The 20,486-nt window shown below is 42.5% G+C and overlaps 1 protein-coding gene across 4 annotated transcripts in view; it reads right to left on the bottom strand.

Annotated features, from left to right (window-relative positions):
• Window positions 1-13,813: 13,813 nt before the first annotated feature.
• NT5C2 (5'-nucleotidase, cytosolic II) overlaps window positions 13,814-20,486 on the bottom strand; it is a 338,739-nt gene continuing 332,066 nt past the window's right edge. For all 4 annotated transcript variants that reach the window (XM_069239484.1, XM_069239485.1, XM_069239486.1 and 1 more), the window contains one exon: window positions 13,814-17,619. In XM_069239484.1, coding sequence (XP_069095585.1) covers window positions 17,365-17,619 — 255 coding nt within the window. In that variant the 3' untranslated portion in view covers window positions 13,814-17,364. The remainder of the gene's footprint in view (window positions 17,620-20,486) is intronic.

Below are 20,486 nucleotides of genomic sequence, written 5' to 3'. Positions count from 1 at the left end.
TAATGGTACTGGGGGAACAACAGTGATAGGTAATGATATAGCGGCAGGTGTCTGACCTGATCCCAGACTTCTAGGAGCTGCAACACCGTAAGTCTGTTCTAATAAACCTAGTGCAGGTTCTTTCAAAGGACCCGCTACTGGGTTATACCCCGGTATCAGTCGTGGCGGTTGTGACACTAACTGTGGGGTTGACTCAATCTGTATCAGCCTTGGCTTTGTATATGTCGGGTCTGGCGGCACCACCAAGTTCGTAGTAGTCTCGAGTACTGGAACATCGGGGTAAATTCTTTTTATCTGTGGTGGAGGTTGTAACTGTATCGGTACGGCTGGTGCAGTAGGTACACTGTCACCATTCTGTATCAAAGCTGTATCGCTAGTCTGTACCGTATCAGTAGCTCCCTTTTCCTGCGTCTGGTTCCCAGGATCCAAGCTAGTGCTCGGAACATCGTCACTCACCGCATAAGGTGGTGGTCGATCATGCAGCAATCTATCCATAAACTCCTCATCCTCTGAATCATCCTCTTCTTCCCAAGACCTTTTTTGTTCTTTATCTTTGCCTGAGTCTTTGTTAGTTTTGCAAGAAGCTTTCTTTCCCTGTGTCTCTTCTCCCTGTGTTATCGCTGGAAACAGTTTTAACCCATTTACTATTCCCCGTCTCCACATCTTATTCTCGTTGTCCCATCTTGCTTCTGCATATGATTTTTCTGCCCTTGTCAACCTCCGGTGAAACCTTTCCTGCCTATGTTTAAGAGCCATCAGATCCCAGATCGCTAGAGCCTCGTATTGTGCCGGTCTCGGAGGTGGTTTCTGCGTACTTAACATCCACCTCAAGTTCTCTAATACCTTTTGATTGAATGTCCCATGTTCCGGAAACGCTAGACACCCTTCTTTTTCTGTCAACTTGCACCATTGTTTTATCCATAAACAAGGTGCAACACCCTTTTCCTCCATAACTGTATAGGCTGGAGTACCCTCGGGTGGTGTAGGTTCCCCGTCGGTTGCGACAATGTACACATCTCCCCTCAAAGCGCTTTTGAATGCCTTAACAAAATTAATTTGATTTTATATTTAATCGGGAAATGGCTTAGTTCCCAGGACAATCTTCACCTGCCCTTTGCTCACCCTATTGCCTCGTTCGGACGGCAGCCAATCCGTGCGCGACCCCTCTCGACATCTGACCTATCCCAGCGCGGCACCACTGACGTCACACCCACACACACTGCAGCTGACAAAGTCTTGCGGCTTGTCCCCACCTCGCTAAATTCTTACAACTCATACAAACTAATGCGATTTATTGCAGACACTTTAAAATGACAATACAAATCTGCCGGTTTACTACAGGAAGGGTAACACATTCGCTTCAGAACTTTACAGAGATTTCACTTGAAGCCTCGGCCGCTACTCTCTCTTTCTCAGATCCCACATGTGCAAGCAGAATTCGACCCGCAAATCCTACTCTCGACTTGTCAATGACTCCCTCTAGTGCACTTTAGAGCTTGTCAAATCTCCATCGAAGGTTTCATACATACGTTGTGACTCAAACTTGACTTGTCAACCACGTCCGATTGACCTATTAAACCGCACAGATTACAATATACACCAATTTAACATTATACTCCGGAGTCTTAGACCTCAATAGATCCGTATACCTTAACCAACCACGTGGATAATTTTTAACAATAAGCGCTGCATTCACATGAAGTACGCAGACTTCCCTACTCTCATACTGTGGAGTACGCCCACTCCTGCTAAACAACACTTAATTTTGGCCTAAATACACACAATCTTCACAATCTCCTGCAAGATGCATAAGCTTTTAAGCAAGCGCAAGGCCCTAATTACACATACTATGGCGCCAAGAACATTCCCAACTCATCTAGACAGGCTCTGAGATCCCGGGAAAGCCCATGGCGAACCTAGCCACTCATTGTTTTGCCAAATTCCATTATCACAGAAAAGAAAATTAACAATAAAACTCCGTCCTAGGGCCCCCAAGGGCCTAACCGTCGCTCTGCTACCAGAACTGTTAACGCGTCCGTCTATGTCAATTTATACACATCAGGACTCGTTTTAGGTCGATGAACCTTTGGACCCAGTGGTGAGTCTCCGTAAAACGAGATTACCAAGCATCAAAATATATTTCATAAAAACCATCAATGAACCTTCAGCGCATTCATTAGTTCTCAGACTCAAATAACCACACCTTGAAGGAAGATTTTGTGAATTTATTCCCTATTGATTACAATCTAATAATAAATGTATTAATCTCAAAACCAAGGAACATAAAAACATAATCACAAAGTGGCAACTACGTTGAACTTTCAACAATGCAACGATCAGGATCATAGGATAGATATGTTAGCAAAGAATAGATCATAGTGCATGATAAACCATAGAATATCAGTTCAGCATAGCTATATGTCAGTCACGTCAGTTCCGTCCGTCAAATGAATACCTCATCTAACCTCAAATCAGCATTAGCATGTTGGGCTTCATGCAAAACAATTTAGAACATCAATTTGGAAAACATCTAACTAAGATACCTAATTAAACATACACAGCAGTTGGTACCTAGAAAGAAAAGGCAAATAGATTCCATTAGCATTAATAATTACCCTCCTCGAGATAGGTCAGCATACAGGATCAGTCTTCGTCTTCAGGACATCAGTTAGTTCACCGTCAATCTATCTAAATTAGAAGCAAGGGACACTCTCCTCTTGAGGAGGAAAGTGTAAAGGGCAGTCTATGGGATAGGATAATTTTGTCTAAGTCTCAGATCACCAAAAAGAGTGACAGAGTTTCTGGATGCAATCGATATCATTCCCTACCTAATGTGTCTCGTCTCTCGTGTCATGAGTTTTTATCCCCTTTTCCGTGATACATTCCCCCAAAATTCTATTGGTTAGTAACTATACCCCATTATTGGTAACCAATCAAATTATACATTAAGTAATGCATTTGTCATTTCTTGATATTAAGTTGTCTCCCAATTGGTCTTCATAATCAGCATTTTCGTAGGTGGTACGTCCGGGGTTACTTCACCATCTTGGCACACGTCTCAGGTTAAAAGTTCTCTTTCCCTCGTCTCATTGTCCTTGTAAGTGTCCATTAATGTTTCGAAGCACATAATTTTATACTAGAAGCTGCTAGCATGCGGATGAGAAAATTCCTTCATGTTTCAAACTAGTAGAGAGAGAACAATAGCTGGGTCATGGTTATTTGCAAGTCCGCACACTGGAGAAACAGAAAAATATGGTTTTAAGTGAGAGACACACAGCTAGTTCGCGACTCATGCCAACTTAAGACATACGAGTTCTAATGAATACAATTTTTATCGTAATAATACATATAACTGAAGAATTATTATTAATTCAGCATTAGTGTTCATAAATGAGCAAATCTTTGCGTTTAATACATTTTAATTATTAACAGTATTTTAGTCAAATGTAAGCGTTTCACGTCTATAATATATGAAATTTAAACTACGCTCTCTCACTACTATTGTTTCCCTATATGCAGATGGTGTTACTGTTATGTAAGGAAGCTGTCAATCTTGCGCCGCTTTTGCAGGATTTGACCCGCTTCGCTGGCGCAGCCTTCAACTGGTTCAACTTGATCATCTTTCCCTCGACTTGAAGTGTAATGTGTTTTCCTACTAACTATCCCCTTGAATGGGAAGGTGGCAGTGCTTGCTCCCTCGGAATACAGATAAGTAGGGACATATTTGGCTGGACAACTATGGAAGGTTAATTGGATGGATGGTGCCAGTGTGGAATCAACCACTGCTGTCCTTTACTGGGTGTGTAGCTATCACCAAGATGGTGCTCCTGCCTAAACTTGTTTACTTATCTGTGAACATCCCATCCCACTTACTAGAGCACTCTTCACAGGATCAGGTCCCTTCTGGTTAAGTTCACATGGGTGGACATACAGCCAAGACTGCCGTGGGAGACACTGACCTTGCTGGGCAGGGAGGGCTTGGTGCCCCAGACAATGATCTCTACTATTATTGTGTGCAGGTCCACAACGCGTTTCATTGGTTGCACCTGGTTCAATTTCTGCCCCACGCTGCAGTAGAGGCCGACAGTGCTCGTGAATGGCCCCTCGCTCTGCCGTCTGCAGTACACCTATGCGCGCAGGTAGGGAAGTAGATATGATGCACTGCACTGCTTGGGCTTGGCACGCCTCTATAATAGGGGTGGGAGGTGAACTCCGCTTGCGGGGTTTGCAGTTTTTCCCACTCCGCTTAGAGCGCAGAGTTCTGAAAAACTCCACATAGTGGAGTTTTTTCCTCACTCACCAACGTTAAGTTAGCGAGCACAAGCAAGGAAAATCTTGCTCCTAACCACCTCCCGCTGAGATTTCTCAGTGCTGGTGGTTGCGGATGGTTGCTATCGCTTGCATTGAGAAACATTCCGTTTGCGTCAAGGAAGCTGCAAGTCAAATAAAAAATCTACTTGAGCAGCAGAAAAGAAGCAGCGCCCTCATGCGATGCACGTGGTGCTGTTTGCGCTGATTTTACAGAGAGGGACAAACACCCAGTGCTAAAAATCAGCGCAAATGGTGTGACCTAACGCACTCCACTGCTTCATGAACATCTGTTAAGCGCAGCAAAGCTTTTTGGTCACTTTTCCACCCAGGCTTACTCTGTAACGGAGCCGGACTGGACTGTTTATACTCCAATGGCTTGCCCTTGGCCAATAACCCGGCACTGCCCCCCACTGGAGATACCTACATTAAACCCCAATTGCGCCTGTGGCTGTTGACCCCGGGTGACTTATACCCTAGAGTAATTTGTGTCTCTGAGAGATCTGCAGTGAAACCCGCTGCACTCCTTCAGATTTTCTCCTGCATTATAGACTGCAGAGCCGCACACGCCGCATTCCTGAGCGAACCCGTGCTTTGGAAGACCCTGGACTGCGTGCTGGGTAATCCCTCACCTGGATGCCTAATAACTTGTCCATATAACACTATGCAGGACAAGGCTCCAGTGACCACACGTAGAGCGATGTTGCGATGGTAGATGGACATTAGTGCAGACCTAACTGATGAAACATGGAGATATTGCTGCTCCAAAACTAGAATGCTGTCTCCAAATTACAAATTAAGATTCATAAATATAAAATTCTCGCACCACACTTATAGCATGCTCATCAGCATGTGGAACGTGGGCCTTGTCCAGGAGGCAATTTGCGAGCGCTTCGCGTGTCGATGGAGCTGATATTTTACACCTGGCGTGGGGATGTAATCAGTGCACAACTAGACCCGAACTTCGGGGACGGGAGTGGGAGGCTAGTACTTCAATCAGTGGGTGTTGAGACATGCTCACAGCCAGTATTAGACCACACTTTGACAAACCCAATAAGTCTAATTAAAATGTTCATATACATGCAAACAGCATTTGTACGCTCTTTCGTGCATTGGCACATTAAAGCTAGTGCTATTGACTTTGCCAATGCATTTCCATGAGACAATGAGCACTGGATGAGCTCAGACAGCCCCCAACAGACCTGTGAGTATCAGCAGTCTGCAAGTTGTTGGTACCAAGCATGTCCTGGGCCTGGTGTGCATATCTGACACACAGTAAAGAAAGCACTGAAGGCTTACTGTAAAGGTATTAGTATCTTACACACTTACATTTTAGGCACAGTGAGATGATGTCAAGTGCCATGCCAGGTCCAAACCAAAGTCCCCAGATCGACAGCTTAGCCACTGGACCACTCCTCCGTTCTTAGTAGATGTAATACATGATTCACAAAAAGGTTACAAGTTCAGAATGTAGTTGAGCATGCTAAATATGCTGCCCTCATCAATCCTTACAAACACTCATATTCTGTTGACATTTTACCATAGGCCTTGTTCCTCATTCTATCTAGTGAGAAGATACAAATTATTCCGGTATGTAGCTATATAAGTGGACAGCACCTTAATTACACTGTCTCTTGCTTCAGGATTGTCTATTTGCAGATTACAATGTTTAAAGTCCTGTATATATTTATATAGTAAAGGGGGATGGACTAATAGTGTAATACTGTATGTTCCAAGTGTTATCAACGAGGGGGATGATGTCATCATAAACCATGAGGCCAAAGGCTACATGGTTTGTAAATGCCACCAGCACCTCAAGATGGCAATATAAGACCGTTTTACACACGGTTCGCATTTTTTATATTACATAGTTATTTTGAAGTAAATAGCTTGAAAGAGCAGTTTTTTTCAAAGTGCCTCTAACAACGGACAATGATGAGAATGAGAATGTTTATGTTTAATTTACCTGTAACAAATAATTTCTTAATAACGCAATGGGCTCTGGTGAGGTCAGCAAATGTATGCAGTTCTGTGGCCTATCGAGTTTACCACATAACTATGGATTACTGAGTTTGCCATATAATTTGTAAAATGTGTATATTTCCCTAAAAATGTTGTTTCTAGCTCAAACTGGTGAAAATAATACTGTCACAGTTTGTGCTGCATAATTTCATGTTTTGGTGCATAAGTTTGCTAACATTGAACACAATTTGGTCTTCAATGCTGCATAATCCTACTAGCCAGGACAATGTTAAATGTGTGCAGAGTGGTTTGGAGACTATCAAAAGGGCAAAGGTCCAGATGTACGAAAATGCAATTTTGCATTTCTTATATAGCGACTTCACAGAAATTGCTATTTAAGAAATGCAAAATGCTATGTACAAAGATACTGATTTCCTAATAGCATTTCCTACAAAGTAGGAATCTCTATTAGGAAATCGTTATTAAGAAATCCCATTGCATTTGAGTCATTGGGCCGGTTTTGCAACTCCTAAATAGCGATTTCCTAATAAAAAATGCACAACCAGGGAAGGCAATGGGAAAAGGCCCCCCTTGGTGCACCCCAAAAATAGGGGAACACCTGTAGGGCACATCTATGCCTAAGGGGCATGTGTGTGCTCTATTGCAATAAAAAAAAAACCTTGGGGTGCTTTTTTTTATTTTTTATATTGCACCTGGTTACCACCGACCTCTAGTCGGTGGTAATTGCATCTCCAAAATGCCCAAATCACATTTTGGAATTGCATGGTACATCAGAACAGGAAATGCAAATAGGAAATCCCTATTAGCATTTCCCATTCTGGGAATCGCAAACTGCGATTTCTACACAGTAGAAATCACAATTTGTGTTTATTTAAAGGCTTTGTACATTAGAAAAGCCCGGTTTGCATTTCTTAACGGCCCGAAATACCAATGCAGACCATTAAGAAATGCAAACAGGCTTCATAAATGTAGCCCAAAATCCCTATTTTAAAGGCAACTATCAAATATTTTCCATATTTCACAGCTTTTTGTGACATGTTTTTATACCACTGCTGTTTCTCCAGTGAAACCACCAAAATGTGCACTTGCCCTCAGTCACAGTTTCTTTCTCTGTGAATGAAATAGTTATACAAGGATTCTGAGATTTGAATGTGCACATGCGACATCATAAATTCATCAGTGAAAGTAGTTTGCAGCCATGTTTGTAAAGGAGCAGAAGTAGTACAAAAGTAGGTTTGCTATTGTTATGGTGAGCAATGGCAGCACAATCCACTTCTGCAGGATTAAACTGAGACACGTGGATAGCCAGATGAAGAAAATGAAACACACAGAGAGCCAGAGTGGAGCATTTAAAGAACCAACCAATGTTGGTCCCAAATTATAGATAACACACAAAAAAGAGCCACAAAGGGTCTATCCAAAACAAAAAAACACCAGAATAGTATCTCTCAGTAAAATTCTCTTGAAGTAAAATACTTTAAATACAAAACCTCTCACACGCCCTTAGGTGGCATGCTTCATCATCGGGTTCCTGCTGTTACCACTGACACATGTAGTAGTGGAGTGGGTTACACCTCTTCCAAACTAACAGAAGAGGTGCCACTATGCACCTTATAACAGCGGTTGCTCCAATGTGAGATGAATCATGTTGGTGGGGGTGGACAGAGTGTAGTAAAATAGAAAGGTAAGGTGAACCAGTGATTAAAAGTGCCTCTCAGTTATACATAATTCTAGTAAAAAAAGCGTGCCAACCAAAATATCATGAGGGTTTACGTTTGTTGTCCCATCTGAAACAGCATTTCAAAATTGACTGGTGGACTGTCAGGGGTAAGCACCCAGATGCCTTCAGCAAGGCACAGGTGAAAAGTACACCAGATGTGGGTCATTGCTGTGGTGCACATGTCCCATCCTACTAGGGTGACCAAATGTCTAGGTTTGTCACAACTTGCTCTAACAGACGGAATTAAACGTAGCATTTTTCCCTGTTTTCAGAGAGCTTCAACTGAGAACAGGGGGAGGCAACTTTTATGTGTAGCAGTTCACGCTTAGCTGCCGGTAGCAGAAGCAATTTGGTTACCACCGAGGATTTTTTTTAAAGTTGCATTTAATTCCCCTTAGTGCTACACTGTCTGTAATGGTGAGCGTTATCAATTAAATCATTCTACATTCCTTTGATGACACAAAATTGTAGTCCTAATTCTATGTTTGTGGAATGTGCCGGTTTTTGGGTTTCAAAGTCTAGTCACACCTACACACTATCTAAACTGAACTACAGCACAAGAATGAGGTGGAGGAGTACAGGGACAGGCTGTCCTGTCCCCCTGTGTGCATATGGACTGTTAAAATAGCTGTGTGACATGGTGTCATTGTCAAGCCTCCACCATGATGCTGGTAACTCCTGAAAGACTCACAGGGAACATCAGTGCAGGGGGCCTCAGCTGACTTTCCTGCGAGTATAGCATAAGCAGCAAGGAACATTTTACATTCAGGACTGAGGGCCTGAATTAGATCTTGATGGTCTTACTGCTGTCCTGCAGTCCCAGCGGTTCCAAGTATTCTGTTGAGCCGATGGAGTCCTGCCCGCCATATTTAGAGTCAGCTTTTGGGAATGAAACCGGCGCAACTGCAGTTCCCAACTGCTGGCTGGCAGTACTCCGCTGCCGTCAACCCAGTGGTTTCCCACCAAGCAAATTTAGATGTCACCACGGTGCCGGCTGACTGATAGTGGGTGGTTTGCTGATGGAAGGGGGCATTACAATGGATATATGTGCTGGTATTGGTGTGTTCCATGTAGGAAATGGTACAACTTGGACCAACACATATCCCCAACACCACCCCCACCAAAAAACAACACTTACCTGTGAGAAATTACAGGTGTCCAGAGCGTATGTGGAGTGGGCATCTTAGCTGTACGAATACCATGAACCAGCCCCCCTTTGAGTTCAGCGATGACGGGGCCAACAGCACCGGCAGGAGTCCTCTGGGCATGTTCCAGTGTAAACAATAAGTGGGCAGGGGGGTGTGTTTTCACCCCCTTTTCTGTCCATCCTGCCGACTCTGGACTGAAGGTAATCCCACCACAGTCAGGCTGGTGGGAAGGCAGATTCAAATCTGCTTGGCGGGAACAGTGGCTGCAATTCCGCCACCAGACACTGTTTCCCCATTACTCTGTCGATGTGGGATCCCAAGCCTGGTGGATTCGACAGGACTGTGGCCGTCTTTCGTTGATGGTCCCGTCAACAATGACAGTCCTCCTGGCATGTTTCTGTGTAAAAGATAAGTGGGCAGGGGGTGGGTTTTCACCCCCTTTTCTGTATATTCCGCCGACTCTTTGCTGGAGGTAATCCCAACATAGTCAGGCTAACAGAAAGGCAGATCGAAATCTGCTCGACGAGAACTGTAGCTGCAGACCCACCACCAGACACTGTTTCCCACTACTCTGTTGATGGGGGATCCCAAACCTGACGGAGTTGGTGAGACAGTGGTGGTCAGCAGGCGGGAAATCTGACGAAAAATCAACATCAGGACAGGTGCCACCAATATCTTAATCAGGTCCGGAGTCTGCCACCCGTGAGACCATCTTCAGAGAATCCTTGTCCCCCCACTAATAAGAGAAAGTACCATCCACCAGTAACCACCAAAACAAATTAAGTACTGCCCTACCCATATTGTGGCAACTTCACTTTGTATGTTCTTATTTTTTTTAGCTAATCCTTGGAATTTTTAGAAGCAAAATCACAACCCTTCCAAATGCAGGGTGCTGTTGGTAGAAATGTCCATACTTCCTGATGATCAATGAAGATATGCAGAGCCATTACAAAAAACAGAAAAGAAAAACTCTTTCTCCCCTTTTTTTGCATTTATCTAGTGCATTCTACCCCTAGCATGGTAAGCAGGCACTATATCAAGGGTACTCGCAAACATTTTCCCAGGGGCCGACAAGTTTGTTCTGTGATTTGACCGTGGGCAATGCCAGCGGGGTGGCTGTAAAGAAGGGGGGAGTTGGAAGTATGGTGGGTACATGGGAAGTGAAGCATTTACTTGTAGTGACTGAATTACACAATGTGAAACCAAAAAAAAACTGATTACTCATGGCTTCCCCACTTTACCAAATTGTGTGATCCTAGGCAATTGCTTTATTTCACTTTGCCTCCTTTTTTCTTCATTATCACAAATAAGAGGGCCACAAAATAAATAATTTAAGGATGTCCGCTGTACAAAATCTTCTCCTGTGTTTGATTCAATAAATGATAATGTTGTTAATTTATAATAGGAACCCAGATCACCCAAAGAGCACGCATGACAACTGACTTGCCTCTTTGGTTCACCATAGGCATTATTGTCCGGGTGGGGGAAAGAAGGAATTATTCTAAATTCATGTTTGAAAACCATCATTTTTAAAATAATACTTCTCAATGCACTGATATAATCTGATGTTCTCGGGTGCAAAGGTTCTGCCTGTCAATTAAATATACTTTTTGAATTCTGAAGAGACCATCATATTTTTATACTTTTGCAGCAAGATGTCTCTAATACTGAGGGTGTTTCTAAATTTTGGCAGCGCAGGACTCCCTAGTTACTCCCTTTCTTTAACGCACATTAACATTTAAATAAATGCACGCATGTTTACTTACATCTTTGTATTGCTAGTCCTGAGATGAGTAAAGGGCAGCCCAAAACTGCTGTTGACCAGAGGGCTACATATAAAGGTCAGGAAGGCTGTACTTTGACTATCAATGCACTATATGAATGCAATTATAATTCAAGAGACTTCAGGTTTTTTCTGCTGCTTAGGGCATAAGTCAGTTTACAACAGGGCAGAGCTCGTCTTTCAAATGCAGTTTCTCTCGCATGAAATGGTCCTACAGAGGTGAAACATAAAACACATTGCTAAGCAAAAGGAGAACTTTCACCATGGAGTTTGTGGTTTACCTATGGTTATTCTCCAGAGACCCCCCACTTCCTCCTGGGAAGACACCTTGCAGCAGCTGGCGCTGAACCGGTCTCATCCGTAGAAAATAAAATGTTCGTTCTCGCAGTCACTTTCCAAGTATTCTTCTTTTTTGGTTACAGGTATCCACAAAGCTGCAGCATGGGTTAAGACACACAAAGGGGGGAGGGAGGGGGTCTCTATAACCCTTTTAGCCCAGTGGGCATTGGGCGCCTGGATGTAATAGACTGGTTGACTACTGAACTGCTGCCTTCAACTCCACAGCCGCGATCTGAGACTCGTGTATCCTGTGCCCCGCTCGGCAGCCTACCGTGCATGTCAAAGACATCGCAGCTGGTTCACGAGGCTTGGCGGCCATGCTGTTGCTCTGCGCCAAGTGAAGGGTGGGATGCACCGGGGACGGAGAGACGGCCATAAACATGAAGCCTGGCTGCCGGATGCAGAGTGCTACCAAGAAAGACCGGAAGACCTTCCGTTGATGCCAGTAAATCCTCACCTCAGAAACATCTGGAGCCCCCTCACTTTGTATTAGGCACTCCGCACAGATGTGTGCGCTCCTCCCTCGATACCTTCATAGCTACTGTCTTATCAACATAAGTACCACAAACATGTCAACTTCTGTCCTTGCATCTAAGTAACACGGTAATTGCATAATAAAAGTTATTAAATGTGATGGCCGACTCCTTAGTGCGCTATGGAAACTCCAATGGTATGTAACAGTTCTTGTTTCTATCTCTGATGTACGCCTATGCAAAAACCTAACAAATAAAATAAAAACAATTTTGTAGAAATTCCTTAATTCCTTGCAAAGAAGACCCCCCCCCCACCCTCCCGGCTCCTGGGAAACAAAAACAAAACTTCCAAGTCTGATGCCATGGAGCATGAAATGCTTGTAGCTGCGCCATCCCAGAGCTTGGACAGCAAAGGTCGCGTTGGTATCTTATTTATAGAAATATCAAAAGATAAGCCTCTTCTTTACATCAATTAAGCCTATGAGTTTGTAAAGTGCTTGCTAATCTGTTATTTAAGATGGAAGGGGGCGTTTAGGTTACCTGACCTCACCTGATGAGTTTAAATGCGGAGGCGTAGGTCCAAAACCGGGGATCAGAACCGTCACCAATGTGTTCTATCCTCTGCCCACAGAAGAGAATCACAAATACTGGCTTAGCTATTGGTGTACCTTTATTTCAGAAGCTCCCCGGTGCAGCCATTGGTGAAGAAACCAGAGAGAGACGAAACTTCCATTCTAGACAGAACAAGCTCCACACAGCTGACATGGGAGCATTCCGCGGAGTGAGGGATATAATATTCCATGCAGAACCGAGCAACACTACAGTCCCTGCTAAGGGTGATGCACTGGTTCACCAAATGACACCTGACAGGAGGACGCAGTTCACCCCTTGATTTGCCCTCGTGGGATCAGCAGGTTGGTAATCTTGTACCAATTCATAGTTCGTAATTCATACAAATTCACTTCCATTTACTGCAGAACGAAAACAATTTACAAAGTATGTGAGAAAACCATTCTGCGTTAAAAATTGAGGACCAGAATTTAGGACTGTCTAATCACCACGTTGAACTTGTATAAATAGATTTGTCATAGTAAACTGTCCTTCATCAAGGCAATCTTGTCACATCAGATGTTTTACTTTTTTTCTAACACATACCTAAGGGAAGGGTGAGAAGTAATATTAAGGGTCACTCACCTTCCCGGAGCCTATCAGAAAACGACGCGAGGGAACGCCTCTTATACTGTGCCTAGCCTTCTTCTTTACCTCCCTTAGGGGACTCCCATAAGGCATTTAAAGGACTCTCGACCACTGGAACTACCGTGGCATGCTTTATCATCAAATCCTCGTCCAGATACCTAGTATATCTGGGCGGACTTGACCTTGCAAATCAAGGGAGCTTTTCAATTGTTAATGGGATCGGGATCCTAATCCTAATGTTAAAATGGTCTAAGGTGTCCCCAAGAATTTAGTTAGACGCACCCTGACAAAGTTTAAAAATAAAGGTGGAGACACTCAATGAGGAAGCTAGTATCCTCTATATCTCGAGGTCAACATGTTTCAACCTTCACACCAAAGGCTTACCAGGCTAACTGGCTTTTTTCAGGACATCAGGAGGATCCCAATCAAGTGCTCACTGCTCATTTTGCACAATAAAAAGTGAAAACACTCATTCACCAGAATCATGCACCTCATACCGACAAAAAATACTTGATCACGTTTTTTGCATTTCTATTAAAATGCTCCATTCATTACTCCAGGAGTTTAAAGAGGCAGACCTTGCTGTCACACATTTATCAAAGGCACTCATCTCTCTTTCCCGCATCCCCTTGACAAAGCTTTCCTGTGACAGTATCTTATCAGTTTTTCCGGTTCCAGATTTCTGTAGTTATTGGCAAAATCTATGCATTTTATAGAATGGTTCGTGACTGACAGAAGTTGAGCTCTAAAATGGCCTGGACAACTGAATAGACAAGTATCTATAAAGGTTCATAAACAAGACAATTGTTTACACTAAATCAACACAGATCAATCTTGACAAACAAATACCATGAACACAATGTTCCTTTTTTTTTTTTAGAATGCATTTATTAGTTGTACAGAAACAGAGGTTCCTAAACTATTATCAATGCAATAAAAACGTCAACATAAAGCACCGAACTGTTAAAATCAACTACAGCAAAGGTAAAAGTAACTCTAAAGGGATGAATTTTCTCAATACAGATGTTATTCATTAAATTAACGCTAAGCTATTTCTGTGCCAAACTAATACCAAAAAGAGTCAAGTTGTAATTTTCTAAACACCACAAAACAATGGAAAGACCCAACTTAAAGAATACCAGCAAATATGGAAACAATATTCCATTATTTAATTTTGTGCTGTTTAAAGCTGGGAAATGGACTTTGTTAACTACTACACGCTTTTCTCAGCATTACATCTCAAAAAAAGAGATCTATTTGTAGGTCTCACATGCGTTCTATGCATTGGCCCTCATTTGTCTCTCAAACCAAGTTTATTTTAGGGCACGCAACACAGTACCATTGTCTGAATTGAATGACACTCCGAAGCAACATTAAAATGAGTTTGCTATTGTTCTCGTAGAAAACGTATTGTCAGTAGCCAATATTTTAACAAATATTGGCACGATCATACAGGTTTGAGTTACATGGCAATATTTACAGATGAAGTAGCTGGTCTCTGTAAAAATCTATTCCTACAGGAAGCTACAGTCACAGTATATACATAATAAAAATGTCCTCTGAAACCAATGTAACAACAATTTTAACATGCATTCGAACACAATGCAGTTTTATAGACACAAGCACCAGAAATAATGTTTCTGTTGTGTAGCTAAAATCAAATAAGCAAGTAAAACATTAAAGAGATTATTTAGTTTCTATCAGCTGCAGGAATGTGGGATTTCCTACAGCAACAGGATTATGCTTTACTGATATTCTGGGGTAACGGTTGTGGCAGTATTGCATTATTTTTTTCACAATGTACCTGTAGTCAAAATAAAAAAAACTCTCTAACATGAAATACCGATCGTTGGCAAACATGGAACTGAAATCACACTGTCTGTTTTCCCATCTTGAACGGCAATTCAAGACATTTCTTCTAAAACATGGGTAAACATTCGAGGGAGTTGGTGACTAAAAGTATTGGTTTCACACAAAAAAAACACCAAATTTATGGGAGAACACAACCACTGCATGCAATGGTGGGACAATCCTATCTATGAATATTTCTTAAACCATTTAATGATCCACTGAGGTTAAAAAATTATTCTTAACTCTTGGAATCATGCAATTTTCCATTATCATTATTTAAAACAAAAAAGTAGTGGAGTGCCAATACTTGTTGTACACTACAGTACATCCCACCTAAGAAAGGGTACAGAGGTACTGACAATTGAGACTCAAAATACTACAGTTGTGCAAAACACAAGACTTAGGTATGGTTTGTGATACGTGTATGTGACTAAGCATGGTATGACTGACATTTTAGGTATCTCAACAGGAATTGTAAGTATAAACAATCTGGTAGATAACTACAACTTAGTTACCCAAAGTAACATTGGTAGATGCGAGCTTTGGAGCCACACATGTGGGCCCTTGTTTCATTATCTCAAATTTTAAAAAAATGTTGTTCCACTTAGGGAAGTTCAGTGCTTACAGTGTCCATGCTGGATTTACTTAAGATAGCTCTAAGTGTGTGTAATGATTATCCCCCCTCACTTATAGTTTGAATATCTGAATATTCAATTTTACAAGGGACTTATTCTAAAGACCTGCCTGCATAAAGTATTAAAATCCTCTTAATATACAGGTGTAGTTTCTAATGCTCGCACAATGTATGTGAGAATGTGTATAAACAATGTAAATGGAGGCATAAACAATTTGTGATGCATTAAAAATAGAAATAACTGGTGCAAATACCCACTCGTCATTTAACTGCAACATATGCTCTTTGAACATATTGAAAGTAAATATACATAATCTGTGTTTGTGTTGTTTGTGTACGCTCTTCAGAACTGACAGTAGTGTGCCTACTTCAGTAATGGAGCCTGCATTGCTAATCAACATTGCTAACAATAACTGTATGCTACTGGTTGCTTACAAAATTATTCAGTGTGGCAATAACCATTTTACCAGTAAAGTATTACATGTAATATACAGTATCACATGGATATCAGAGAAGGTTACACATTCTTGTGGTCCATTTCCTAGACAGATCTATTACCACAAGCCTGAATTAATTTGGGTCTATTTAACTGTGATGGAAATAGCTCACCACCAACAGTTCTGTTAGTGTATTAGCTGAATGGAGAATATTTACTTGCAATCTATTGCATTTTTTCTATTAACTGCAGGCGTTCTTGGTATGTTAATATGAATATCACTAGTCACTTATACTGTCATTCTCGCTCTGGAGAACCTAAACCAGCTTAATTTTTGTATCAGCATTCTGCATTTGGAGGCTGCAATCAGAATTTCGTTTCTTTCTCCCTTCCATTTCAAGTCAGAGATTGAAAGGCTACCAAAGAAGACTTCTTTCACCATGAGAACAAGAAAGAGTGCATGAAATGTAAAATGCACCCTGCAACATACTGAGAAATAAACAAATGGCACCGATGAACCTGAAATAGAACTGACCTTGTCCTGATGACTGTCAACCACCGATGATCCAACAAAGATGAGTGCGTTTTTGTTTGTTTCACATATGTCCTTGAGAACCAACAACTAAGCTAAATGAACAGGAGCAGATTATTTACATCGTGGGTAATATAGCATCACTTACTATTACAATGGTCACTGACAAGCTTTATGGAACGCATTACAAAATATTAAATGTTTCTATAACTACAGCAACGGTCGAACACTAAACAAAAAAGTTTCTATTCACAGCATTTTTAACTCAATCTTTGGAATTCATTTGTGGTCTGTTGAAACGCATACTTGACTACAACTACCCAAAATGACCAACAAAATATTAATTGTTGCACTCAATTGTAAACAATTACTTTTGCTTTGCTACATTACAAATATTTTGTGCTTTGACAATCTTCTGAAAATGAGCATTAACCTGTTTTTTTTCAATTTTACCTCAAAGCATCTGTAAATGTGTATATTTTGTTAAAATTAACACAACAGTTGCAATGGGGTGAAGACTGTAAAATCTAAAATGTTTAACAATATTGCCTGTTTCCTTTCTTTTTCGAACAGTTATCAAATCTCTCGTATCTAAAGGTCCAAAGGTAAATTTCTAGTTTAACCACAAGACTATTCCAATCAAATTATTGAAATGTAATGATTAAAAGACAAAAAGAAAACATGCAATCTTTTGCATGCCCTCGATGGAATTACATATCGTGGATGCCTGCTCGTGAATTCCAGATGAAATGAGCAATCTTTTCAAATGTTTACTAATACAAATTGTGCATTGGTTTTACAATATGAAGTGCCTGCGAAATACGACATACAAAGACATCTAATTGGCTTTCAGGACTTTCAAAATGTGCCTTTGAAAAGTTCAGGGTCCAAAGAAATTCACTTCAACCGGACACTCCAATTTCGGTTCATTTCATCCAGGACGCTTTACAGTTTTCAAATCTATTCTTCTTCTTCTTCCTCCTCCTCCTCCTCCTCCTCTTCCTCATCATCATCCTCATCATGACAGTGTGTGATCTCTTGTGGCGCCAAAGGGAACAGGTTGGGTGGTTTGATCTCACTGACGGACCGGGTTAGATGGTGGCGTTTATAATCAGAATCTTTGAAATCCACAGAGTTACGGTTGCGTGTTGCTAGTGGAGATTCCTTTTCATTGATGTCAACATGAATGTGTTCCACTGTTGATTCATGTGGCATCTACAAAAAACACAACCAATGTTATACGAATGTTTCACTTTCTAATTACAACACTCATAGCAAATTCTGAGAACAGGAATAGAATAGACTTTCTTGTATCTAAAAAACAGACACGTAGAATGTCTCCAGTATCATTTTTTCCAATCATTTCCAGATGCTTATTAGTTCACCTTCACAAACACAGCAAATCGCATTGTTGCTTGCTTCAACTATTTTTTATTGAATCATCTGTTTGCACAGTAAGAAGAAAACTCATCAAGCGCTTTAACTATTCATCCTTTCTTAAGGCACACAGGATAATTATCTAGTTACAGAATCAGACATACCTCATTTAATTCACTGGGGTTTGAACTCTGTAGTCCACTGAATTACAATCCCAATGTCAAACCCAAGTAAACCTACAAGGTGGACTGGCATGACAAGTGCTAAGGATCTTGTACTTCATGACTGAAGAACAAGTTACTTACCTTTGGTAACACATTATCTGGTAAAGACTATCTGGCTGCAGATTCCAGGCATGAGCTTGGAATCTGGAACATTTGCTGAGCAATACCCCTGCGCACACTGTCGGGTGGCGTCGTTTAGATCCACCTGGTATTGTTGGTGGCATCTGTGCCATCACGGTCGCCTCCAACAATCTTTTTGGGTCCAGTCGATGGAGTCACTCCTCTTCCTTAGAGGGATGCGGGGTAGCAAAGAGAGTGGGCAGGATGATGTTCTGATCCAGGTGCAATTGGGTCACCACCTTAGGGAGGAAAAAGGCATGAGTGCTTAGCACTACTTTGTCTGAAAACATGGTGAGATACGGAGGTTTGGAAGAGAGTGCCTGCAACTCGCTCACTCTACTGGCAGATGTTGCCACTAAGAAGGCTGTCTTGCAGGTGAGCAGCCGGAGGAGACAATTTTGCAAAGGCTCAAAGGGACCACACACGAGAAAATTGAGAACCAGATTTAAGTCCCACTGAGGCATGATTAAGGGTGTAGGAGGAAACATATGTATAAGCCCATTAAGGAATCTATTTATATAGGAAATTTGAATAAAGAAGGCTGATCAGGCAGCCAAAGAAAAGCCGATAAGGCAGAAAGGTGTCCCTTGAGTGTTCCCACTGCACAGCCCTGCTGGGCAAGGGATAAAATAAAGAGAATTATATCAGAGAGAGTGGCAGAAAGAAAATCTCTAGATATTTCTGTACAATAATATTCAAAGCTTTTTTCCAGTGGCAGGCATACACTGAATTGGTGAAGGGATGCCTGGCTGGCAGAATAACTTTATAGACTTCAGGAGGAAGGCTGAAGGCTGTCAACTGCCGCCCCTCAATCTCCACGCCTGAAGGCGTGAGTTGATAGGTGCTGTGGAGAACCTTCGCCTGATTCTGTGACAGAGGATCTTCCAGAAACAGCAGCCTGATAGGAGGATTGATGCTCATTTTCAGAAGCTCGCGATACCAGACTCTCCGTGCCCAGTCTGGAGCCATCAGGATTACTTGGGCCAGGTCGTCCCTGATCTTCTTGAGAACTCTGGGCAGAAATGGTATGGGCGGAAAGGCGTACAGGGGGCCTGAGCTCCACTCGCGACGTAACACATCGCTGAGCGAGTGCCGCCTTGGAAACTCCATCTTGCAATACTGCTGACATTGCGTGTTCTCTGCGGAGGAAAACAGATCTAACCAGGGCTCTCCTGGTTACACCATTTGGTGGATACACCATTTGAGATCCGCTAGGCATCAACGGCTGAGTTAGTACGTCCTGGCATTCAGAGAACATGCCAGATGTTGAACCACCAGGGTTATGCCCTGTTGTTCCAGCCATGTCCAGAGATGCAGGGCCTCTTGACAAAGGGTCAATGACCCCACACCGCCCTCCTTGTTGCAGTACCACATTGCGGTTGTGTTGTCCGTGAACACCTGCACCGTCTTCCCTCTTACAACAGGAAGAAATGCTTTCAATGCCAGTCAGATCGCCTGTAGCTCCAGTAAGTTGATATGGATGTCAGATTCCACCAGAGACCAGAGGTCTCTGATCTCCACCTCTCCCAGATGGCCGCCCCATCCCAGAAGTGACGCATCTGTCACTACTGTGAGATCTTGTTGGGGAAGGGAGAGGAGTCTGTCTCTGACCCAATCACAGTTCACTAACCACCACTGCAGGTCTTTTGCAGTTTCCTCCGAGATCTGAACTGTGTTGGTGAGATTCCCCTGATGCTGTGCCCACTGGAACTTTAGGTCCCACTGCAGAGCCCTCATATGCCATCTGGCATGTTTAACTAACAGGATGCAAGAGGCTATGAGGTCCAGCAGCCTCAGTCTCTCTCACCAAAATCCAGGATATAGGCCGAAACACATGTATCATGACCTGAATATTCTGGACTCGCAGCTCGGGAGGATAAGCCTGAAACTGCACTGTGTCCAGAACAGCTCAGATGAAAGGGAGCTTCTGAGAGGGAGTCAAGTGTGACTTTGACACAGTTATAGTGAACCCTAGTGAATGCAGGAGGTTCACAGTAGTCTGAAGGTGGGTGACTAGAGCCTGGGGCATAGGAGCCTTCAACAGCCAGTCGTCGAGGTAGGGGAAGACTGAAATCCCTAACCTGTGCAGATGAGCAGCTACCACTGCCATCACTTTTGTGAACACCTGAGGGGCACTGGTGAGGCCGAAGGGGAGCACAATAAACTGAAAGTGCTTATGGCCCACCTTGAACAGTAAGTAACGCCTGTGGGCAGGATGGATGGGGATGTAAAAATATGCATCCTGCAAGTCCAGCGCAACTATCCAGTCTTCTTGGTCTAGAGCAGACAAGATTTGAGCAAGAGTGAGCATCCTGAATTTCTCCTTTTTGAGGAAGAGACTGACGTCCTGCAAATCCAGAA

This window comes from Pleurodeles waltl, chromosome 6 (assembly GCF_031143425.1).
Source record: "Pleurodeles waltl isolate 20211129_DDA chromosome 6, aPleWal1.hap1.20221129, whole genome shotgun sequence".
Classification (NCBI taxonomy): domain Eukaryota; kingdom Metazoa; phylum Chordata; class Amphibia; order Caudata; family Salamandridae; genus Pleurodeles; species Pleurodeles waltl.
The sequence above is the reverse complement of the archived record's forward strand: the minus strand, read 5'-3'. Positions and strand labels throughout refer to the sequence as shown.